General features: G+C 46.3%; 1 protein-coding gene across 1 annotated transcript in view; it reads right to left on the bottom strand.

The window, feature by feature from the left end:
• LOC120999050 (vertebrate ancient opsin-like) overlaps positions 1 to 22,288 on the bottom strand; it is a 481,495-nt gene that overhangs the window by 450,177 nt on the left and 9,030 nt on the right. Inside the window, exon 2 of the mRNA XM_040429925.1 lies at positions 18,952 to 19,413. Coding sequence (XP_040285859.1) covers positions 18,952 to 19,413 — 462 coding nt within the window. The remainder of the gene's footprint in view (positions 1 to 18,951; positions 19,414 to 22,288) is intronic.

Genomic DNA, 22,288 nt, shown 5'->3' with positions numbered 1-22,288 from the left:
TGAAAAAATGAATCAGACCTTGATAGAGATGCTGAGGGCCGTGCCTCCTGAAAACAGAGGAGATTGGCCTAATCTGTTGCCACAGCTCATGTTCACATACAATCATACCATACATTGTTCCACCGGGTATACCCCTTTTTACTTGATGTTTGGGCGCCAAGGGACATTGCCTGCTGATCATTCATTGGACATACACGTACCTGATTGCATTAACCCATTACCTAACACCGACTGGGTTGCTGAACATCAAAGGCGATTGAATACAGCCAAAGCCATTGTTCAGGAACGTATGGACTATGCTAGGGACCGACAGCAGAGAGACTATGATCAAGCAGCCCATGCAGAACCCTTGACAATAGGGGCCGTGGTATGGTTAAAGAATAACCGCCGTACCAGTAAACTGGACAGTAAATGGGAGCGAAGTCCCTATGTTGTCACTGCAATCCCAAATGTTGGAACTCACACTTTTGAGATCACCCGGGAAGGCAAGGGATCCCAAATTGTACACCGAAACCGGTCGAAGCTCTGCCTGTCACCAGAACCCAGTGCCGAGAGTTCTGGATCTGAATATCCTGTGTCAGAGTCAGTAATACAGCCCGAGGATCCTATGCAGGCTGTCAGTAATCTAAGGTATGACGCTGATCCCATGCATTGGCTTATGACACCATGGTTGAACTTGCTGGTGCCTGCTCCGGCACCTACTGTAGCTTCACCTCCAGAAGAGCCGGTTCAAGATGCCCCGGATCCAGTTCCCCCTCTAGTGGATCTAGTTGTCCCTGTTGTTCCTGACCAAGATCTCACTGATGGAGACCCTCCTGTTGCTCCTCTCTCTTCTACCTCGTTGCTAAGGGAAGAGGAGACCCCTATATTGAGAAGGTCTACCCGGATGACCAGGGGACGCACGCCAGTCCGTTTAGGAGACTTTGACTATGCTGGTGGTGTCTCCTCCCAAACAGTTGCTACTGGTAATACTCTACTTGACATTTGTGCGCAAGAATGGACTCCCCCACGTGAGCCCTTGCCTGTGATACATCCACAGGAAACCCCTGGGTAGTTCTGTTATTATACTGCCACCAAAGAAAAATGGACTAACCTGGTTCACCCTAAGTCCGCTGTGCCAGGTCAGCGGCCGTGCCTAAGAAGTAAGAAGACGCCCCTTTCCCTTGTGTCATTTGTTCATGAAGTTACCAATGTTATGTTTTTTATGTGTGAAATAATTATTTATCATATTATAATGTAATGCCAATGTTATGTATCATGTTATGCCGGTTCAGGAAGGCGAGTGTGAGTACGAGGCCTTACTCACGTTAAAGTCTGGGGGTGTGCAGCATACGGGTAGGTTACCCGACACTGCTAGGTTTTATGTGTATTTCCCTTTAAGCCAGTTAGGCCTGTGCAGGTGATCCCTGTTCCAGTCAGCAGAGGGAGCTCCCAGTGCGGTATAAATAGGCAGGGCCTAGCCTAGGAAGGGAGTTCAGAAGTTTCTAGAGCCTGAGGAAGCTGAGAGAGAGACAGGGGCAAGCCCAGAAAAGCAAGAGGTACTCAAGACAACAGAGGAGGTACTTGATAGAGATAAAACCAAGGATATACGCCAGAGCTAGGGCATTGGACCTTGGAGAAGAGTTTCTATGTTCCAGGATCAGTCAGGAATAGAGTGCAAGCCGCCTGTATTGCAAGTCCTGTGTTTAACACTCTAAAGTCACCTTGCTATATACATATATATTGCCTGCATCAACTGTATTGAAAATCAACTGTCTTCAAAGGAACTGCGCTTCCGTCAATGTCCCTATATGATGACTACTAAAGTTTGAATTCTGTTTTAACATCACGTGGTTCCTCAGTTATTCCTGCTGTCAGCAAACGGCGTGCCACCGTTTAATTGGCACTGGCGTCACGAACATTTCTCATCATCACCTGCCCTTGCAGAGAGTCAGCCGTCCCAGGTTAGTGTCTATTGCACTACAACACCCAGGAACATTTCTAAACCTAACTTGAGTACGCTGCAGATCCATCCTGACTTACACTGAAAGTCAATAGGAGGCGGATCCGTTTTTAATTGCACCATATTGTGTCAGTGAAAACAGATCCGTCCCCATTGACTTACATTGTAAGTCAGGACGGATCCGTTTGGCTCCCCATCGTCAGGCGTACATCAAAACGCTGCAAGCAGCGTTTTGGTGTCCGCCTCCAGAGCGGAATGGGGGGTGAACGGAGGTAAACTGATGCATTCTGAACGGATCCTTATCCATTCAGAATGCATTGGGGCTAAACTGATCCGTTTTTGGCCGCTTGTGAGACCCCTGAAACGTATCTCACAAGCGGACCCAGAAACGCCAGTGTGAAAGTAGCCTAACAATGATGTCAAGATACTGTACAGTAGGTCTGAAACATCCATTTCCAAATGGGTCCAAAATTAAACCTAAGTGACTCCACTGATTCATAATGAGGTCAGATGTCCAAGGTTTAACAGCAAAAATAATTCTGCACACTGTCATTCTTATCATAGTTACTAAAGTCCTACTATTTTATATTCGAGATTCAAAATGAATGAGATTTGTTATGAATTTCACATAAATTTGTCTGACAAACGAATCCTACGTTTTGGCAATTCGCTTTGGATGATTCATGCAAAAATGGGGCACAGTGCCATTTTACTGTGAAAATTAGACCTGAGAGCATGTGTTGTGATTGTGTCTGACACAAAGCAATTGCAGAGCAGACACAAGCCAGTAATTAAACTGTACTAGGGACACCATAGGGAGAGAATATGGAGATATAATTGGGTAGATTTCAGGGTTTCATAAGGTAAAGCTTAGCACAGAGAGTGAGGAACTGTTCACTCTGAGCAGGGCTGCATTTATAGTTGGTGCTGCCCTAAGCACCAAGTCTGAATACGCGCTATCAGGGCCCAAATTGACAGAAAGTGAGGCCAACATGAGTAGCCAGGGTCAACTCAAGAAGGTGGGGCTAACAGAGAGGTGAGACCAATAATACAACAGAGGGGCAGTATAGTGTCGTACACTTTGGTAGCTGGTTCTGCAGCAGGACCAAATATCAAAGTGCAACACAACATACTCCCCCAGCAGCACCAAATACCACAGGGCAGCACAATATACTGTGCCATAGCAGAACAAAATACCTCACCAGAAGCTGCTCCTCTGTGGTGGCCAGTACCACTGCCATGTTCTCTCGTTCTCCTACAGTTGTCTCTAATTAAGATTTGCAGGAGGGGGCTGAGGAGGTGAGACGTATTAAGCCTCATGCACACGTCCGTGAAACACGGACCGTGTGATACCGGCCTGGATTTCTTCTGGTATGACCAGTGTATTACTGTACTGCGGTGGCAGCAGGAAGCGCACGGCATCATAGCAACCAATGACGGCGTGCGCTCCTGCACTCAGAAGAAATCCAGGCCGGTATCACAGGACGTGTGCAACTGTGCATGAGGCTTTAAACAGCAATGAGCCAGATCTACTAACAGCATACAGCTTGCCAGCACTACCAAACATACAGGAGAATACAGCACCACATACCTCTTGCATCTAGTGACATTTCCTGTGATGTATACACCCTCTTTCCTCATCTTCTCCATTTGACCAAGACCGCCATGACAAATTATTTCAGCCGCATCTTGGCACAGCAGTTTTTTATACAGACATGTTAGATTCCTCACTTTTTCATCAGAAACTGCCCATCGTGGTAGCCCCAACAATGTCAACCTGCTACCACTCCCAAAACTATGCACGTGGTGCTTCTCAATGCTCCCACATATTATACAGCTGAAAAGTGCCCCAGTAGTAATAATGCTCCCTAAACTTCTTCTATTAATAATAATGCCTATATAGTGCCCCCAGTAGTAATAATCCCCTATAGTTCATCCAGCAATATTAATGCCCCTATAGTGCCTCCAGCATTAATAATGCGCATATGGTGAGTAATATCCCCCACAGTGCCCTTCAAGTTGTAATATTTCCACAGTGCCCCCAAGTAGTAATGTCCCCCACAATGCCCATCCAGTAGTAATGTCCACCACAGTGTCTCCCAATAGTAATGTCGTCCATGTCCCCCCAGTAGTAGTCTTCCCCACACTGCCTCCCAATATTAATGTACCCCACAGTTCCCCTTCAGTAATGAACCTCACAGTGCTCTTCTTCCCCCCAGTAATGTCCCCCAGTAATGTCCTTCAAAGTGCCCCTCCAGTATTTGTGTCCCCAATGCCCCTACCCCAAGTAGTAATATCTCTTACAGTGCTCTCCTTCCAACCAGTAATGTCCCCCAAGTGGCCAGTGGAAAATCTAAATAAATAAATAAATAAATAATACTCACCTGTGTCCGATTTCCCAGTGTTCATAATGTAGGCAACAACCTCTTCCAGTCTATGGCCTGATATGCAGGCAGCCAGACGTGTGGACATCACTGCACTGGAGCAGGTGGGTGCGATGACATCATAATGCCCACCTACATGGAGATTTACTATTTACTATGAAATTGTAGCTGTCCAACAAGGTGTATGTACATCACTGAACAACTGGAGCAGCTATTATGGGCAGGGATAGAACTGTCTTTCATGGCCCACTAGGTCAATGTTTTTTGCAGCAGCAGTGACACAGGACTTCAGTAACAAGACCAGTTCCTATTGACACCTTGACATTTGTGTCTGTCTGGTTCCCACAAAAGGTGCTTATTTGCCTCCTCCACATCCTCCTTCATGGACATACTCCCGTCCCTAATAAAAGTAGGGCAGAGTTTTGCTCCTACTCCTCCTTCATATTATATGTGAAAAGTGAAGCATTGCCATGCTGTGTTAGAGCTAATGAGCCTAGACAAGTAGTCACAGAGTGGATCAGTTGCTAAAGTACATTAAACTGCAGTCTGCCGGCTGTCTCCTGGCCAACTTCAACTGGGCAAAGTGGTCATCAACAAACAATTGTGTATCAGTAGTGGGCCAATGTATGTTTAAGGCAGTGGCATGCCTATGGTGTTTGGCACCCGGGCGGGTCCTTTCTCTGGCACCCCCCCAATTCTTGACCACATACCTCTTACATCCAGGGACATCTCCTGTCATGTAGACCTTCTCTTTCCTCTTCTCCTCCGTTAGACCGCCATGACAAATTCTTTCAGCCGCATCTCGTCTCTACAGAGTTTGTAATACAGACACGTTCGATTTCTAAATTTTCAACCTCCCCATCCTGGTGTCCCTACAGTGTCATCCTGCTGCCACCCCCAATACTGTGCCCGTTGTGCCACCCAATGCCCCAGGTACTATACTTTTGAAAAAATAGTGACCCGGTAGACATAATTGGGGTCATTTATCAAACTGGTGTAATCTAGAACTGGATTTCCAAAAGAGCTGTCAAATATGAAAGGTGAGATCTGATTGGTTGCTATGGGCAACTAAGTCAGTTCTAGTTTACACCAGTTTGATAAATTACCTCAAATGTGCCTATAGTGTCTACAGCAGTTATAATGTCCCCTAGATAGTGCCCCCAGTAATAATGCCCTATATTGTGCTCCTGGTAATAATAGTGTCCCCAGAAATAATAAAATTGCCCTACAGTGCCTCCCCAATAGCAACGCCCCCCATGCTGCCCCCATATAGCAATTTCCCCCACACTACCCACACACAGTAATTTCCCCCACACTGCCCCCACACAGTAATTTGCCCCACACTGCCCCCATACAGTAATTTGCCCCACACTGCCCTCATACAGTAAACTCCCCCAAACTTCCCCCACACAGTAATTTCCCCCACTCTGCACCCATACAGTAGATTCCCTTAAACTGCACACCACAGTAATTTCCCACACATAAGTTTCCCCAATACAGTAGTTTCTCCCACACAGTAGTGTCCCCCAGACAGTAATTTCCCCCACACTGCCCCCATACAGTAGTTTCCCCCACACTGCCCACACAGTAATTTCCCTAACAAAGTAGTGTCCCCACACTGCTCCCACACAGTAATTGCCCCCACACTGCCCCCACACAGTAGTGTCCCCCACATTTTTCCCACACAGTAGTTTCCCCCACACTTAGGGTGGCCAGACGTCCGGTTTTAGGCCGGACAGTCCGGTTTTCAGGCTCCCTGTCCTCCGTCCGACGCAGGGCCTGGACGGACATAGGGATGTCCTCCTTTTCAGTAGCTCACGTCTCAGACAGCAGAATTGTGCTGTCTGAGCGTAAGCTGCAGCAACTGACCGAGGCTTCTCTCACCCCCAGTCAGTCACTAGAGCCAGAGATATGGCTCCCTGTGGATGACTGAGGGCGAGAGAAGCACCCCCTCTCACCTTCCATTCACAAAATTCTTCCCTCTCCTCCGTCGTGTTTTTCCAGCCGATGTGGGGGCGTGGCTTCACGAGCATGGGGGCGTGATTTTGCGGTTTGGAGGCGTGGTTTGTGTCATTGTGAGAGTGGTTTGGGGGCGTTGTGGGTGTGGTTTGGGCCGGTCCGGCTTTCTAGGGTGAAGCCAGTGGCCACCCTACCCACACTGCTCCCATACAGTAGTGTCCCCCACACTTCCCCGCACAGTAATTTCCCCCACACTTTGCCCATATAGTAATATGCCCCCACATAGTAATCCCTCCCATAAAAATTTGCCCCCACACAGTATTCCACCAATTTTCCCTCCCACATGTCCTCCTGTGTGCACCCCCCTCATGTCCCCCAAATTTGGCACATAAAATAAAAAAAACATAATTTGCCCCCACACAGTATCCCACCATATTTCCCCCCCACATGTCCTCCTGTGTGCACCCCCCTCATGTCCCTCAAAGTTGGCACATAAAATAAAAAATATATAAAAAAAATAAACCTAAAAGCTAAATACTCACCTGCGCTTGCTCGCAAAGTCCCGGCACTCTACTGCTGAGTCCCTTCACAGGCGCACGCGATGACCTCATCGTGCGTGCCTGCACTGGGATTTCACTAGCGCATAGGCCTCAGACCTACTAGGCTTGAAGCCTATGGCGGTGATCGGCGGAGCAGGGAACTATGCGCTCCGCTCCCGTGCCCCGCTGCTGTATGTGGGTGTCAGCGCTTCAGCAATGAGGGCTTCTATCTGTATTGATGGAAGTGCTTATTGCTTCTGGGCCTGGCAGTGGTACCCCCGTGAGAAACGGCACCCAGGGTACACCACTGGTTTAAGGGTATTTGCACAATGCCATTCTATGCTATGTATTTACAATTGCTGTAATTCCTTTTAACAGGCTGGTAAACCACCACTTCACATCAGTCACCACTAGGTGGTTCTGTTACCAAAGAAATATAGAACAGGATATAGGAAGTGTGAGATGATGAAAGCCAGTTGAAACCAGATGAAGTCATGAAGTGAAGTGCAGCAGTGAGAGCAGTGCAGCAAGGGCAGCACAAGTTTGGTTCTTAGCCAAGGAAATCTACAGTACCTCCAGCATCAGACCCAAGAAGTCAGATGCCTTAGGCACCACAGCAACCAGACTAAAAGGGACAGATTAAGGAAGTAGACAACCAAAGCTAGAGCTGTACCTGCTGTACCTGAGGTGAGCTGACAGTTAGCTACCCCTCTGAGTTGTGCGCAGACCAAGGGTAAAGCCTTAACAGAAGAATAACAAGAATCCCTGTGCTGAGAGAGTATAAGGAGAGACTAGTGGATATGAGAGTGTTACCTCAGCTTATAGACTCCATTAGCAACCAATGTGAGACAGCAGCTAGCCTACGGTGCCTGTTCACAGTCTACAGTGAAGTACAAGCTGTATGCAAAGCCGCATTCCTCTATCGACAGTGTGGACAATACTTATGGAAATTGTGAGTAAGCCAGAAAGGCAAGATATATGTATAATGGCCATGTGAAGCAGTTCATTGATGTATACTCCACACCTGGAAAATAGTCAGCCAGAAGTTACAACAGCCTGAGTGTCATCAGAATCTGTACCTCACCAAGATCCTGTTATTGGGATTGTAGCCACAGCTAACTGTGATGTGCGTTGTATGGATTACAATACAGCTATATATTCCATGTCAATGAACCTGTACATCTACCACAAGGCAATTGATTACCAGTTAATGTTCCAGTTATTTATTTAAACAGACTCTTCTTTATTTCCACACCTCATTTGGACCCAAGGGTACTGGTGTCGCAAACCTTAGGGACCCTGCCTTCCCTGCACCTAATACCCAATACCACCAAGAGCACCTCAACCAACATCTGGCTGGAGATCCCTCAACACCAGAGTGTGCCCTGAAGGAATCCGGTGCTATCCTTCCCATCACTACACGCCGGCTCAGGGAGCTGCATAAACATGAGTACCAACTACTAGTGATAAGCTGCATAGGCAATATTTTTGTTTCGCAATATTTCACAAATTTTTTGCAGAAAATTCGCAAATTTTAGAATTCGTGATCTCCAGTCATTATTTCCGCGATTGCGCAAATCAGCACTAATGATGCGCCTATTTTTTGCGCAATACATGCAACTTCACATTTTATCAGGTCTGACTACATATTTGAGTAGCTGATATGAGACGCACAGGAGTGAATGAAACCACAGGAGGAGGTGCTCTCAGTAATAAAGGATTCGCCCTTCCTTTAACAAATGAACAATATAAAGCAATATACTGGGCACTCACACTACACGTGGAACCATAAGACACCAATACTTAAACAATTTATTAATAAAAGCTGGATGTGGATGATAAAAATGCAATACAATATACTGAGCTACTTAAAGTCTAAAATGGAATACATTGGTAAGATACAGTTAAATATACAATAGACTAGAATTAATAAAGTTGAACTAAATTAATAAACAATTAGCAAAAGAATTAATAATGTAGCTAAAATGTGGAATAGCAGAGGTGGTGCTTCATAAATAATGTCTCAATCCAAATAAGGAATAGGTAAGTAGTTAGAAAAAGTCTCCGATTATTCCAAAGGGCAAAAAAGCAATGAAGGCAGTGTTCTGTTATAGTGAGTGTTTGGTTGCGGCGTCCCGCTTCTACTCACTGTTCAGTAATTGTTGGTATTCCTTTCACTGCTGTGGTTCCGGTTCTCTGTGTATCCGACTGCTCGCCTTCTGGTTGTCTCCGCCTCCGGTCTATGTGGCTCTGGGCACCGCTCCGTGCAATTGAAGAGCCGATGTCCTCCAAGCCTCTGTTTGCCTGCTTCCACGCTGGTATGGCTCAGCGGTCACGAAAAAAGAGTTTGTTCTCTGGGTATGAGAATTACAAGCTCCTCGTGAGTTAGCGTGCCAGGTCCTCTTTGCTTGGGAAGCGTTCCGGATTTATAGCGCCAACCTAGAATGACTGCGGCACTGGGTACAACAGGAGTTCGTGTGATGGTAAGCTGGGGGTCTTGGATCAAACGCGTTTCGGGGCTTCACGTTGCCCCTTCCTCAGTGATGACTGAGGAAGGGGCAACGTGAAGCCCCGAAACGCGTTTGATCCAAGACCCCCAGCTTACCATCACACGAACTCCTGTTGTACCCAGTGCCGCAGTCATTCTAGGTTGGCGCTATAAATCCGGAACGCTTCCCAAGCAAAGAGGACCTGGCACGCTAACTCACGAGGAGCTTGTAATTCTCATACCCAGAGAACAAACTCTTTTTTCGTGACCGCTGAGCCATACCAGCGTGGAAGCAGGCAAACAGAGGCTTGGAGGACATCGGCTCTTCAATTGCACGGAGCGGTGCCCAGAGCCACATAGACCAGAGGCGGAGACAACCAGAAGGCGAGCAGTCGGATACACAGAGAACCGGAACCACAGCAGTGAAAGGAATACCAACAATTACTGAACAGTGAGTAGAAGCGGGACGCCGCAACCAAACACTCACTATAACAGAACACTGCCTTCATTGCTTTTTTGCCCTTTGGAATAATCGGAGACTTTTTCTAACTACTTACCTATTCCTTATTTGGATTGAGACATTATTTATGAAGCACCACCTCTGCTATTCCACATTTTAGCTACATTATTAATTCCTTGCTAATTGTTTATTAATTTAGTTCAACTTTATTAATTCTAGTCTATTGTATATTTAACTGTATCTTACCAATGTATTCCATTTTAGACTTTAAGTAGCTCAGTATATTGTATTGCATTTTTATCATCCACATCCAGCTTTTATTAATAAATCTGACTACATATTACTGATTGGTGCACTAAGTATTGGTGTGACATCACAGCACTATGTCTGTAGCATGTATGTATGGACAGCAGAACCTATCAGCTACACTATATCACTATCTAACGTACACTGACTATCTCTCACTATCTGTATTATATATATATGAGCTAACTATCTAATGTAATTGGATAAGGAATAGGATCCAGATGAAAGCACAGAGCACAGCACCTCTGCGCATGAGGGTAGTTACCCAGCCCTCAGACTCCAGAATGATTAATCTGTCCCATTATAAAGTGTTACATCTCCCTGGCTTTGCTGTTTGACTAGGTAGATTTTACATCTGGAAAAATTGGATGTTTGGGATCAGTAATGAAAGCCATATTGATTATCTCAAGGCTTTTTCAAAGAATCAACTAAGAGTTAATTATATGTGTGATTAGTGGGAAAAATATTACATTTTCTGACTAATGTAAATTAATATTTGGCTTGGTTATTATCCCTTGTCATGTTCTAAAACTTGTTAAAAAGTTAGACATTGACCACTTCCAGCAGGTGGCACTAGCGGGAAGGTTCTCCTTTTCTGAGAGTTAACTCTTTGCATATTATTTTCCTGTAGAGCATTGTCAATAACTCTCCATACACAGCCGATATCCTTCAGGAATACCAGTGCCTCCTCTAAGGAAATGTTTTGAGTAATCAAAGTAAGACCTCATGCACACGGCTTTTGGGCGGCCGTGGCCGTATTGCGTCCCGCAAACAGCAGGTCGGCAATCCATGGCCGCCGGCCGTTTGCACCACGCATCACGGATGGGGACCCATTCACTTGAATGGGTCCGCAATTCCGGAGATGCGGAAGGAAGTCACGGAACGGAACACAGGACACACTACGGAGTGCTTCCGTGGTGTTTCTTTCCGTTATTCCACACCGCAAATAAATATGACATGTCATATTTTTTGCGGTGCGGACAGACCACGGACCCATTCAAGTTGAATGGGTCTGGCTCGCTGCACGGATGTTGCCCGTGCATTGGGGACCCCAATTGCAGTCCCCAATGCATGGAACAGCCGCACAACGGCTGTGCGCATGAGGCCTAAGGCTGTATTCAGAGTTTGCTGGCATAAATGATGGATGTGGTTCGGATTTGTGCAAATGTAAGGCATCTGGTTACATACGTCACTCGATGGCTACCAAGTACGTCGATGCATGAGTAGGTTATTGGCTATTTTTTCCGGGGGCCTCCCTTACTTGCTCTGACCCAGCTTATTACTCTAAACTCCGCAAATAAAACACTGAGACCAAATTTGGATTTTAATGGCCACAGCAGCCATTTATTAAAATCAATACAATAACCATAAATAACATAACTACACAGTTTTTTTTACCCCTGACGAGGGAGGACCTTGAAGCCCAAAATTCGTTTAAACACAACTCCCCAAACTGGCACATCCATCTTGCCTCCAGCCATAAAGCACCAGCTCGGAGACCACCTGACAGACGCCTTTCATCCGAGCCAACTGTCCAACCATGGGAGTCCAGCCCCTCCATTGAGGCCCTCCCATTCTCCCGAAGCATGCGTACCACCAACTTCGAGGACCTCCCACCGCCAATGACGCGCAACCTGACACACCTCCCTCAGAGTTGCGTGTTCCTCCACACCCCAAGTGCTCGCTCAATTCCTCCTTGCAGCCCCAAAGACCACAAATCAATACCCACGGCATTCAGATGCACACCATCCGCCCTCCAAAACGCCCCCACACCCGACTCCAATTCTGAATGCCGCACCGCCACCTGGCCATAAACTTTCCCAATGCCCTGTTAACTTTAATCCTTGCCTTATTAAGGCGCTCCACTGATCGTGCCCCACAACACACCTGGCGAGGCACAATGTCGGACCATACAGTTACCATGCCTGGGAATAAAGACCACAAACGTAATAAATCAAACTTAATGTCCCGTAATTGCTCTCTCACTGGCCTAACCCCCAAATCGTTTCCCCCCACATGAAGCACCAACACATCCGGTGACCTACCCAACCGTACATAACGATGAACTTCCCTTAACACCCCTTCCCACAACATACCTCTCACCCCCAACCATCGAACAACCGCGATGTCCCTGTCGAACCCCAACTGCCGACCCTCATGACGAACATCCGCCCTCAAAGCGCCCCAAAACACGAAAGAGTGCCCCAGTATCCAAACCAAAGCCGAGCTGGAACCTGAAAAATATGACAAAGCAAACACAGAAACACATCAGTCCGGATAACTTCTACAACAATCCCACCCGAATATAGGACCTAAACCTAACTGATTCACATCTCCCAATTCTTTTGATCACTTCATCACTCATTCCTAACCTAGCCGCCTCTGTAGCCACTCCTATCCTGAACGAGTGCCCTGAAAAATCCTCTGCTGAAATACCCAGCTTCTGCAAACAACGTTTAAACACTGCCAGAAACCGGTAACGCGATAAATACGACCCGTCCACGTGTCTCAACAACGGTCCCACCTCTGCCACACCATCCACGACATACTCCCGCAAACACCAGACCGGACAAAGTGAACAACCAGGCACCTCAAACAACCTAACATAACTCCCCCTACCTTCCTTATCCATTTTTGACCTGCAAATTTTTATCACTACCCTGTCCCCCGAAAGCACCACGTCCTCCCTTAATAACCCCCCGCCAATAGCCCGCACGCTGTGACATACCAACTCCCCTAACCGAAACGCCCAAAAAAACGCTAAAGAAAAAGCTACCTTAAACAGCTTCACCTCCCAATGCGAACTACAAACCAAATCCAACTACGAACCCAGATTTAATAATTGCTCAAAAGAGACTGGTCTCCTTCTGTCCTCAACCGTCTTCCCGCGCCGCCAACCCCGCAACACCTGTCTAACTAAAAACGTCTTTGTCACATCTGGCCAACCCCTCAATTTAAATCCGAAAGCAACCCCCCAATCCACTTATTCAATTTTGCAACAGACCAGCCAAGCCTCTTAAAATGGCCTAGGTACAATAATAACGGGATATCCCCCTCATTCACCTGAGCACCCAACTCCTCACACCACCGCTGCCACTCACTCCACACTTTACCGTAAGCCACCCACGTCCCGGTACTCATTGAATCCCGCAGCAGCCTGTCTATAGCAATTCCAACAGCTCCCACATGGACTCCGGGCACTCCAATCCCTCGACATCCGCTCCCGGCGCCAACTGCCGAAACCGCTCCCACTGCGAACGAGAAAGGGCATCCGCAATACTATTAAAAACACCTGGCACATGTACCGCTACCACCCAAGCATTCAGCGACAAACAGACCAAAACTAAATGCTGTAACAAACGAACCACCGGCGGTGACGACGCAGTCATACTATTTATGGCCTGCACTACTCCCAGATTATCACAATGAAAACTGATTTTTTTATCTCTAAACCAATCTCCCACAACACCATTGCTAGCACAATTGGAAAAAGCTCTAACAGCGCCAAGTTCCGAACCCATCCCCTCTCCACCCAGGCCTCCGGCCACCTGCCCGCACACCATTGCCCATGACAGTACACCCCGAAACCCGAGCCACCCGCCGCGTCCGAAAACAATTCAAAGTCAAAATTATCCACAGCTGCCCCCAAAACCAACGTCCTACCATTAAAATGATGTAGAAATTCCGCCCACACCGCTAAATCCCCTTTCAATTCTCTCCCCAACCTAATAAAATGATGCGGGGCCGTAACACCCGCCGTAGCCCCCACCAAACGTCGACAAAAAATCCTCCCCATTGGCATAATCCGACACGCGAAATTGAGTTTTCCTAGCAATGACTGCAAATCCTTCAATCTGATCTTTGACGCCTTCCTTGCCCTTTCAACCACCATACGTAAATCCTGTACTTTTTCCTCAGGCAAACGACATTCCATCCTTTCGGTGTTAATGACAATACCCAGAAAACTCAACTCCGTAGTGGGACCCACCGTTTTTTCAACCGCCAATGGCACCCCGAACAAACCAAAAACTGACTCCAAGGTGCTCAGCAACAAGGAACAAACCCGGGACGCCGCCGGGCCCAAACAAAGGAAATCATCCAAGTAATGAATAATGGATGAACAACCTGAAACGTCCCTAACGACCCATTTCAAAAACGAACTATGCTTCAAAGTATGAGCACGACACTGAACACCCCATTGGTAAGCACCTGTCCACAAAATAACCACCTTGCCAATAAGATCCCAACAAATGCAAACTATCCAGATTAACTGGCAAAAGACGGAACGCTGCCTCAATATCCGTTTTCGCTAACAACGCCCCCACCCCCAACTTCCGCACCCAATCCACAGCCGCGTCAAATGAAGTGTACACCACCGAACAGAGTTCCGGATCGATACCTTCATTGACTGACGCTCCCTTAGGATAGGACAAATGATGAATCAGCCGAAACTTATTCGGCTCCTTCTTAGGTACAATTCCCAAAGGTGATATCCTCAAATTGACCAAAGGCGGCCTCAAAAAGGGGCCATCCATACATCCCAAAGATACCTCCTTCGCCAATTTTTCCGACACCACCTCCGGATGTTCCATTGCCGAAGGCAAATATTTTCCCCCCGTAACAACCGGCAACGGCGCCGAAGGAATACAAAAACCCTTAGTAAACCCGTCCCTCAGAAATTCCGCCACCCCTCGATTAGGGTATCTACTTAGATAGGGCCCCATCTCTTCCACCCGTACTGGAGTCAGACCCTTTTCCACCGGCCTCCCCTCCTTTTTGCCTACTTCCTCTAAAACAACGGTTGAATCCATGATTACCGCCGCAGGCCGAACACTCATGCTTAAACCTACATTTTGCCCCAAATCTGCAGTTGCCCTCGTTAAAGAGGAAGCAAAGCCCTTTTGCTGACGCCACCGAAAACGTTGACTGTCCTGACCCCCCCCGACTCCGCCCGAAAGGAATGCCCCGTACGCACTGGAGCCATCACCCGTATCCATAAGCCGATATCCTTATGATCCCATCTAATGTTACTGCGCACCGCCATCCTCTGTTGGAATTGCTCGTCGTAAAGCAACCAGCCCGTCCCCCCTACACACAGAACGCCTCCCCAATCGCATCCATATAACAAAAAAGAGCCGAACAGCACTCCGGCTTCTTCTCCCCTATCACACTGGCTAAAATAGCGAATGCCTGGAGCCAATTAGAAAAAGTACGTGGAATTAGGCGAAACCTACGTTTTTCATCTTCCTCTTTTTTACCGTCCTCCTTTTTTCCCTTATCTAAATTAAACCTTTCCAGGGGGAGCAAGGAAAAAATTTCCACATACTCCCCCTTCCAAATTCGTTCCCGTGCCTCCTGTTTCAAATGCTCCCCCAACGGTCCCCCAAAGCAAACATACACTTCTCCACGCGCTGCGTCGTCCACTTTCGGTCTATCCTCATCCCCCCCAACCTGCGTCTGCACTGACACCGAGTCGGATGCCCTGCACGCCACACTGCCAGCTCCCCCACTAACCCCATCCCCCATCCCCCATGCTGGTACCGGGGAAACACCTGGCGCCCCAAAACCCGACACCCACCCTGCTAAACTATGAAAAAGCTGACCCAAGCCCCTACCCAGGTCCCCTTGTGGCCCCCCAACCCCCCCTGGGCAGCCCGTCCACGCATTAACAGTACCCCAGTTAGCCTCACCTAGCTGCCGGGGGGCTGTGAACCCCGCAGCTGATGTTCCTGCCTCCTGATTATCTTCTGGCGCTGCATGATCTCCCTCTCCATGCGACACCAACATCCCAGCAACAGGCCTGCTGGATGCGCTCTGCACCTGCCCCTGTTCTTCTCCCCTTCCACGGTGGGCGGAGCCTCCGCCATGCTGCCTGTTCATCTCTTGTGGCCTGTGCGCATCCTCCATCTCCCTGCGCACAGCCACGACCGACACAGCATCAATCCCCCGCCGGGCGGCCTCCCCCGGACTGGGGGCACCCGCCGTACCTGGCCCTGCATCCAAGCCTCTCGCTGTAGAAGACGGGGGAGGGATCCGCCCGCCTGTTCTTGGGCTCCGCCCTGCACAAGGATTCCTCCCGCGTCAGGAGATGCTGGCCACAGGCACTCTGCCAACCTCCCTATGTGAACGGTCCCCGGAGGGGCTCCGCACTCGGCGCCGAGCCCTGGTGGTCACATCAGGACTAAGGCGCGCCGGCGGCTGTACCCGCCACGGCCGTCTAGTAGTTGGCGGTGGGTGGCCGCCCCCTGCAGAACGCTGGACACCTGCTCCTGCAGCCATTCGGGTCCCCGAGCCTCCGCCGCTGCCCGCAACTGCTGGATCAGAGCCTCCACCCCCTGCATCGTTCCTTTCTTTATTTCACTCTAAAATGGCGCCGATACTCCCCTCCTCATATAAACTCCCTAGCCCGCCTCCCTTCTACACTCCACCCACAAAATTCCTCTACATCTTAACCCCCTACACTACCGGCCTCCTCTCGCCAAAACCCCTCATGTCGGCCTCCCCTAAACTGGCGTCCCAGTACGGCCTCACTTACCACCTGAACATACGTCAAAAGGACACTCTTTCGCCATATCTTCATTGGCAGCATGCATTAGTCTCTATTTTTCTGGAGTTTTGGTTTCTTTCACAGCAACTTTCTTATAGTTCAGTTTAAATTGCACATGACTATTGCAGTAGTTGACTCATGATGACATGTATCGCATGTATCCTGCCATTTTGTGCTGCCCTGGTAAATGTAACATGGAGAGGGGAGCAGACAGTCATTTATCACCTTCCCCTGCTCCAAAACCAATGTGAATTCAAGCATTTCTGCTGTAATGTGGAATTGTCAGTGATCAATATGGTACTGGACGAATACCAGTATATCCCCTGTCATCTGATGTCAGCAGCCATAAGGGCAACATAATTGTAAGTTCCACAGAATGAAGGAAAGTTACCAAACAAAGTGGAAATTTACAGCATGTGACCTGACGTGTGCCCACACTGTGCATGGTTCATTGAGAACTTCCTTCAATAAATTCTAATGCAGACAAGCTGTGGGAACTACAGTACCTATTATCAATGAGGCAGAAAGGAATCAAAGTCCTTAGTTAAAGTGAATACAAACTAATCCCATCATTAGCTTTTATAGTCCAGATCCGTTCTGTAGGATTTAGATGGACAAGAATAGTACCGTGAAAGGAATGACTTACGCATAGGACACAGGGTTCTTGTCCCCTTGCTCCCTTTAATGCAGGCATTGATGAGGGTCCTAGTCCACAGAATCCCCCCCCCCTTCTCACAATGTTTATTTAGGCTAAGGACATCTTAGTATCAATCTTTTTATTGAATCACAGCTATTACGTGATAATTTAAACTTGACTTCTGCCTCCTGTAGGAGATCACATACATTGCAGGAGTTAACAACTCTCTGATGGCTCACTCTATAGCCCTTATCTCTGCTGTCCTGAATGATCTTTCAAGCTGACATCTCTTTTATTTAAGTTCAGTGTATTTGCTTGCAAAGATGGCAGCTTGTAAGATCATTCAGGAGAGATAAAAAGTGAGCCTTCAGAGAACTGTTAACTGTGAACAGGACTGAGCAGCCTGCAATGTTTATGATCACGTGCAGGCAGCAGAAGACAAACTGTCGAGAATTGAAACCAATTAAAAATATACATATTTTTATCCCATAATAGATGCAATTCAATAAAACTGATGAAGAATGGTGTCCATAGCATTAAATGGTCCCTATATGTTAGGAAATTTTGAAATAGATCTCCTGCCATTAACTATCAGTCTCAAAGCAGCTAATTGAACCTCACACCTCTACCTCTGCCTGCTCATCTACTCTCTACTGAGTTCTCCTACTGTGCTACTAACAAACGCACATGTCCACTTAGAGCTACAGTATAAATGCTGATGAAACCGCCTTGTGATCTACAGTTCTTGCCTTTACAGATGGCTTTTTACACTTTTAACAGAAGAGTCTGATGGTATATACGTATGTGTTCCTTAGTGCTGTTTCTTTGTTTCATTCAAAATCTTATAAAATCCTAACTTTTAGGAAAAATCATGCTTACATTTTTTGTGGCTGCATTTTTAGTAGGGTTCCTGACTGTAGCTATATAACGAATCTGTGTTGTACGGTATATGATATAAGGCATTGAATGCCTGTTATGGACTTATATATTGCACCCCTGTGTTAGGGACTAGTGTTGAGCGAACTTGTGTTTTAAGTTCGGCGTCTAAAGTTCGGGTTATCGAAGAATCCCGTTATCGATTCCGCTACCTTCCTCGATAAGCCGAACTTTAGACGCCGAACTTAAAACACTCAACACTATTAGGGACCCATACTGTATGTCTATATTAGTCCACCAAAGAAAAGTCATAGCATGCAGTATTATACAGGTATTGTCCCGTAACATATGGCAGAATATTGACTCACATTAGGACTGCACTACACCGTACCAGCTCGGTCTGCATATATTTGGTGTGTGCATAAAATTGACAAAAGCGTACACAAATTTTACCCTCAATCATCTATTTACTAGTTTGTATTGTGCATTTTTATTTCTGAGCATTTTGAAGTTTATGCACGTTTCTACTTTATCATGAACATCAGTAAGTATGTAGTGGCCATATAAAGTAGTGTGACAACTGAAAACTTCTAGAAACTCAGGAGGAACTAGAAGTAAAATAAAACAAGGTAATGGATCTCAATCCTAATAAACTCATCCACTTCATGGGACAGTGTAGCGTTGGATTTTATTTTAATTTTTTTCAAACTGCTGACAGCATTTCGCTTTTACCTTGAACTACATGGGAAAATCATCAGCTCAGCAATGCACGACATAAGTATTCTACACAGATGAATAGAAAATGAGACTCACCAAAAAGTGTATTGACAAATCCATACCAAATGCAGCCAGCCTCACCAATGAGCCAGCGTCCTTGTATACTTGCTGCAAAGCTGAATGGAGTGCCCAGGATGCAGACCATCAAGTCACTCAGGGAGATGTTCATCAAGAGCATATTAATGGGTGAACGCAGGACCTTGTACTGGCAGAAGAGGACAAGGACCAGCAAATTATTGAAGAAGCCCAAACTTCCAATGATTCCGAGGGCCGCAGCGACCACCAAGTGGCCAGTTGGGGACAAGTTTGCCTGATCTGTTTCATAGTGATGGTTGCTTCTGCAGGTCACCCTGCTGCTGTTACTGCAGATGGGACTGAAACTAGCGAAAGCCATTTCTACTGTGACAGCAGCATTCAGAGCAATGCAAACACCAGCCTCTCCTATATATTCCACTTTTTTTTTTTTTTCTATGTGGGATTTTTCAAGAGCTTTGGGCTCTCAGGGGTTAAAGGCATGTGTGTGTGAGAGAGTGTGAGAGTGCACAGTGCCTGCAAGGCTCCACCATGTGGTCATTTGGCAACTGGATCAGCTCTGCCTTTTTATGTGTGCTGGATTTCATGGGGGTGCGGCAAACACCTCTCAGGGGGGCTGCCACTCAGTGGTGGGGGCTGGGCTCAGACCAGCATTGATGAGAATCAGCTGCAGGAAGGCTGGAAAATGCTTTCCGGACTATATCGTTTTGCTATCCAGAGTGGAGAGACTTAACCCAGTTATATACTGACCATTCTGTTAAAGTGATTTATTTGTCCAAATTACATTACAACACGTAATACAGCTTAACATTATCTATCTATCTATCTATCTATCTATCTATCTATCTATCTATCTATCTATCTCAGTGCAAAACCACTAAAACATTGATTTACAGATTATATATACAGGCATATAGATATTCTTACAGGGTGTTTCATTGATCCTTTGAGCTCAGAAGGTAGGTGACCCATATGCAAAACATTATTTTAATGTGGAAAATCCTTTACAGAAGAATTACACTAAGACAAGTTGCGATATTTACAATTCTCCATTTTTGTGTAGTACAGATTAAGTTTATAGAAAACTAAATTATACAATTCATTTCAATGATTCCGCAAAAAAAAAAAAACGGCATGTATTCCCTATGCAAATATGTAAGAGGGGCACACCTCATCTGATTCACACCAAACTCTACTCAATATTCAATTCTAAAAATGTATTAAATACAATTTAATATAGTATTCAAATATGGTACCTTATTGCTCTAAAATCATAAAATACATATTTAAAATATAGCCATGCCAAGGGTTAATGTGTACTTCAATCTGGGATTTCAGTAGTAGGTATAGTGTCTATTTCAATAATACTGAGTCTCAGTCTATAAGATAGTAATAGATACAGTCTCTGTGTTGGTCCGCAGTTTGTCAGCGTTTTTTTTCAGTATAAGAATTCGCTGAAATAGGGATATTATCCTTTGCGATTCATTGCATATAGTCTTTCACAGTTATAGCTCAGTAGTAATTTAGCTAGTACACTGTGATAATATGATGGTTATAGTAGGTTACTCACTGTTTGGAAGCAATAAAGTGTTCGGATTTTTGCGCTTAGCGTGGCGTCCCACGTATTTGCAGCACAGGTGGTCGTACCTCCGATTAACTTTTGAAGATGAGCAGTGAGCTTACAGACAAAGAAACAGTCCGTTTAAGTGCTGGGATAGGTGTGTGGTTACACCTGCTTGAGAAATTGTAATAGCTTGATGTCTTTTTTCCCAGGGCAAGGTAGGACTTTCGTTTCTTTACGAAATATATTCGGATGTTGTTGCATATTGAATAAAGATGCGCAGATATTAAGCTGCGGTTTTTCTTCCTTTGGTAGAGACTTGTGTACACCAGACGCGTTTCGGAGTTAACACGACTCCTTCCTCAGTGGTCAAACCGTAAAGTGTATTCCCTATGCATTCTGTTTCCGTATTTCCGTTTTTCCGTTCCGTTCAAAGATAGAACATGTCCTATTATTGCCCGCAAATCATGTTCCGTGGCTCCATTCAAGTCAATGGGTCCGCAAAAAAAAAAAAACGGAACACATACGGATTGTACTCCGTATGTCTTCCGTATCCGTTACGTTTTTGCGGAACCATCTATTGAAAATTGTATGCCCAGTACAATTTTTTCTAGGTAATTACTGTATACTGTATATGCCTTACGGAAAAACATAACCGGAAACACTACTGAAACAAAAAAACGGAAAAACTGATCCGTTAAAAATCGCCCGCAAAACACTGAAAAAGCCATACTGTCGTGTGAACGAGCCCTAAGGCCCCTTTCACACGGGCGACAATTCCGCGCGGGTGCAATTCGTGAGGTGAACGCATTGCACCCACACTGAATCCAGACCCATTCACTTGAATGGGGCTGTGCAGATGAGCAGTGATTTTCACACATCACTTATGCATTGCGTGAAAATCACAGCATGTTCTATATAGTTTTTGACGCAACGCGTGCCCCATAGAAATAAATCGGACTGCGTGAAAATCGCAAGCATCCACAAGCAAGTGCGGATGCGGTGCGATTTTCACGCATAGTTGCTAGGAGATGATAGGGATGAGAGACCCTGGACACCATTAAAGTAAATTCACTGTATTATTTTCCCTTATAGCATGGTTATAAGGGAAAATAATAGCATTCTTAATACAGAATGCTTACTAAAATGTCGATTGAGGGGTTAAAAAAAATAAAAAATAACTCACCTCACCCACTTGATAGCGCAGCCGGCATCGTCTTCTTTCTTCTTCTTTCAGGACCTGCAAAAGGACCTTTGACTTAATCACGGTCACCACGTGGTGACGTCAGCGCAGGTCCTGCTGAATGTCACCGCCAGCTCTGTGAGAAGGTCTGTTAGACGTTCTTCGCTACCTCTTGCATGAAGTTCTTTGTTTTGGTTTCACTTTGTCATCTCCTTTCCTTTTCCCAGCTGTCATCTATTTGCACTGATTGCCTCCCTTTATATTCCCTCCCATACTGCCTCACTTTGCGGTTTATACTTCTTCCTGGATGAGTTGTTCACTGCTGGATGCTCCTTCTTCTGATTCCTCAGATAAGTCTGTTTCCTTTATTTGTGTTTACTTGCTGGCTTGATTGTAGGTGACCCTGACTACGTCCGTATTAAGTGCAGGGAGCCGGTGGTCGTGTCCCCTCACTATTATAGGGTTTTCAGGTGTCAGATAGTATAAGGTACGTGGACATGCAATCGTCTACCATAAAGATCTTTGCATGGGCATAGCAGTCAGGGAGAGCTCTAGGGGTTTTATAGGGCTCACCCATATGCTCCTTAGTTTGGGAT

This window comes from Bufo bufo, chromosome 4, assembly GCF_905171765.1.
Source record: "Bufo bufo chromosome 4, aBufBuf1.1, whole genome shotgun sequence".
In the NCBI taxonomy this organism is placed as follows: Eukaryota; Metazoa; Chordata; class Amphibia; order Anura; family Bufonidae; genus Bufo; species Bufo bufo.
The sequence above is the reverse complement of the archived record's forward strand: the minus strand, read 5'-3'. Positions and strand labels throughout refer to the sequence as shown.